Source organism: Teleopsis dalmanni, chromosome 2, assembly GCF_002237135.1.
Source record: "Teleopsis dalmanni isolate 2A chromosome 2, ASM223713v2, whole genome shotgun sequence".
NCBI lineage: Eukaryota > Metazoa > Arthropoda > Insecta > Diptera > Diopsidae > Teleopsis > Teleopsis dalmanni.
In genome coordinates, this window is record NC_051847.1 from 244,214,103 (window position 1) to 244,217,690 (window position 3,588).

General features: G+C 26.6%; 1 protein-coding gene across 1 annotated transcript in view; it reads right to left on the reverse strand.

Annotated features, from left to right (window-relative positions):
* LOC119677229 (protein suppressor of hairy wing-like) overlaps positions 1-2,479 on the reverse strand; it is a 2,875-nt gene extending 396 nt beyond the window's left edge. Inside the window, exons 1-4 of the mRNA XM_038088500.1 lie at positions 2,307-2,479; positions 2,087-2,240; positions 555-819; positions 4-497 (exon numbers count right to left, since the gene is read on the reverse strand). Of these exons, the coding sequence (XP_037944428.1) occupies positions 4-497; positions 555-819; positions 2,087-2,179 (852 nt within the window). The 5' untranslated portion in view covers positions 2,180-2,240; positions 2,307-2,479. The remainder of the gene's footprint in view (positions 1-3; positions 498-554; positions 820-2,086; positions 2,241-2,306) is intronic.
* Between the last annotated feature and the right edge of the window lie 1,109 nt (positions 2,480-3,588).

Genomic DNA, 3,588 nt, shown 5'->3' on the forward strand with positions numbered 1-3,588 from the left:
AACTAAACATTCAGGAGCAGGTGTTTCCGCTGCTATATTATTACTATCAGTTTCTTGTTTAATAGTACTATATATTTCATTTTTGAGAATTTGTTGTGAAACAACTCCCTCACCAAGAGGCTTTCTGTCTTCATTAGTAGCGCCAATTATACCTCCTGGGACAATAGTTTTTTGTACCATTTGAATATTCTTATTTTCTAGTGTTATAATAGTGTATAATTCGTTGTTTAATAACAATTGCTCTGTGGTTGCTGTAGGTACTTCATTATCATTCAATTGTTGTAAAGATGTGTCATCTTCAACCGACATTTTGTTGTTTTTATTAACGTCCAACAGACTTTCAGAAATACTATTTTTGGGTTCTATTTTTATATTCTCATTTTCTATTGAAGTACACAGTTCATTATTTAATAACGATTGCTCTGTAGTTATCTCTAATACTTCATTTTCTTTAAATTTTATATCAGTAGTATCATCTTTAATTAACGATTTATCGTCTGTAGGAAAAAATATTTTATTACACACATTACTACTACTGATGATGTCAGTTGTACTTAGCAAACAGGAAGTAGACTTTTGATGGAATTTCAATTCAAATTTACAATCAAAATCTTTGCCGCTCATTTTGTAACCATAAAATCTTCCACAATTTTTGTGTTCTTCTTCATGCAACCTCATCAAATCAGATGTGCGCAATTTTGCATTACATATAGAACAAGAAAATTCATTGGATTCTGAATGCGTTATAAAAATATGTCGCTCGTAGCCCATTTGTGTTTTAAATGATTTTGTACAATCCGAACAATTTATTTGACCCATCTTAAAAAGAGAAATAATATGATATAAGAAATATTTTTATATTAAAAAATTTTGCTAACAAAATCTATTAATAAAACTGAAAACCTTTCCATATTTAGTTTCGTATAAGAGCTTCATCTGTGATCTCATAATATAATCTGCTTAAGAACTTTAGCCTTAGAAGCCTAAACAGGTTTGTGCCAAAAGGACGGCGTTATACTAGAAAATATTTTTTGGCAATGTTTTTGCAGTTCATAAAATTATTTATAATAAAAAGAGTATAATAAGAACCAAGGGGGGATATACTAGAAAACATTTTTTATCGTGTTCCTACTACATTAATTATAAAAAGATTTAACAACGGTTTAATTTATGTTGTTATATTTCAGAATACGTTTTAGAATTGTCAAGTTGTCAAAGACTTAGTGCTAGTAGAGTAGTAATCAAAATTATTATTAGAGTACTAATTCAGGGGTAGATCTGAAGGCTAGTCCATTTAAGTCTCATCAGCAGGCCAGATGTATTAGACAGATGTTTGGCTGTCTCATTTAGATGCTGTTGTAATCGTAATCTTTATAAATATATATGATAATATATATGTACATTAATACGTCATTTTGTAAATATGTAGTAAAAGTAAATTATGAAACATGAATGAAATTGAAAATGTATAATAATGTAAAAACTTATTTATGTTTTAAAAGGCTTTTGTGAGACTTAAATAAAAAACTTGATATTTCAAATATTTTATTTTTATTTTATATACTAATTATTTATAAAAATATTATCGATTACACGAAATTCATTTGAATTTTTCCTTAAAGTGGAGTATTATGTCTACGGTTCGCGTAAACAAGTAAAGGGGCTATTTATACTGGAATTTGTTTACAAATTGAGTTCTAAATAATAAACAATTATATTTCTAAATAAATTTTCAGGCACAACAGACTAGAAGGACGAACATATAAAATAATTTTCTACTTATTTGGCACTACAGTCCAGTGTGAGTCTTGGTCTTCTTTATGTAAAATACTACCAATTTAATTTCTAAATGAGATCAACACTTTTAACTAACTATTAAACTATTAAACTTAAACGATATATGAATATACTAATAGAAGGCCTTGGAGTTACCATATATTATTCGATTACTAAAGTATTCAATCTCTTATCCTGGTCGTGTTATTAATTAAATATACTGCAAATGTTACTCATTATTCACAAATAATCTTCTTTCATTCAATTAATACTATTTATTGTTGGCATTAAGAGACTATGAAAAACTTACATGAAATATGTCATGACTTTCACCGCAGCAAAAACAAATATCTTCATTCTCAATACTAATAGTGTCCTTTTCAATTTTTTCCATATCATTCATCCTTGTATTTTACGAGCGGTAACCACTATACAAGTGGCACATTCAGATTATTTCTTCACACCTAAAAATTAGGATTTTAGGAAATTAAAATTTAGAAGAATAAAAATATACCAATTTTAGCACTTACCTATTTTAACAAACAAAATAATTTTTTATAGTGAATAATAAAAAATGAATTTACTCTGTAATTTTGGAGGTCAAAGTTAATTGCACATTTTCTAATTTAAACTCTACAATTATCCATACAATATGCGTTTTCATTAAAATATCAAATAATATATTTATGTTAATTTCTCATATATAAAAAATTATTACAAGCAATTTGTATTATGAATGATACAAATAAGTTGGAGAATTATATACAATTTGTACAAAGTTTAATTGGTTCACAAAATCATAGACTAAAACTAAAAACTTTATTGACTTCATATTTGTTGTGCTTTTAAAATGTGTCAAAGAAATAATGTAATTAAAAAAAAAAAATTGGAGTTCGGTCAACCAGCCCAGGGTTGTAATTTATGCGCACAAAAGTCAATTTATTACAAATTACAATTTAATCATAAATTTGCAACGAAAAGACTTGAAGAAGCGAATCGAATAAAATTATATTTAATTATGCTGTGTGAATACATTAAATAATTCATGCCATTACCAAAATCGAATTGGTTTATAATTACAACACAGGTTTTCATAATAATGTTTCCAGCTGATTACTCATTAATATATTAAAATATGTAACAATTGTCAAAATAAAAACCCGAAACGATAATGTAAACACTAAATCAACTTTAATAAATTTCCTTGACTAAAGTTCGTATAATTTTACAATGAAGCTACTTGTACAAGCCAATTGAATAAAATTATATTTAATTATGCTGTGTGAATAGATTAAATAATTTATGCCATTTCAGATTAAACGAAAAGTTGTATTATAATCTGCCTTGAATGTATATTAGATATTGTATAGCAAACCTTATTGATTCATGTTAAATGAAATTTTATTATCGACAAGAAATTTATTAAAGCTTTGTTTTCTTTAGGTGTTATAATACATGTATGTATATTATTTAAAAATTGTTATTATTTAAAAATATTTTAACACAATGTTAGCTAGAAATATAATTAATTGTTATGTGAATTCGGAAATTCATCCGATCATGCTAAACTCAATTTGATTTTGTCAAAAATCAAATCAACTTAACAGTTTCATTTTACATTTACCCTGAAAACATTAAAAATGGATGGAGAAACTGTAAGTTTAGGCTGTAGTGCTAGCTTTATGTTTAAAGCCTACTTAAGATTTAATAATGGAAGGTTGTGACACAACGGTTAGCGTTGTTGACACGCAGACTAAAGGTTATTCATGTGTACTACACCAACCGGTCAAATTTATAAACTTGAGCAAATCC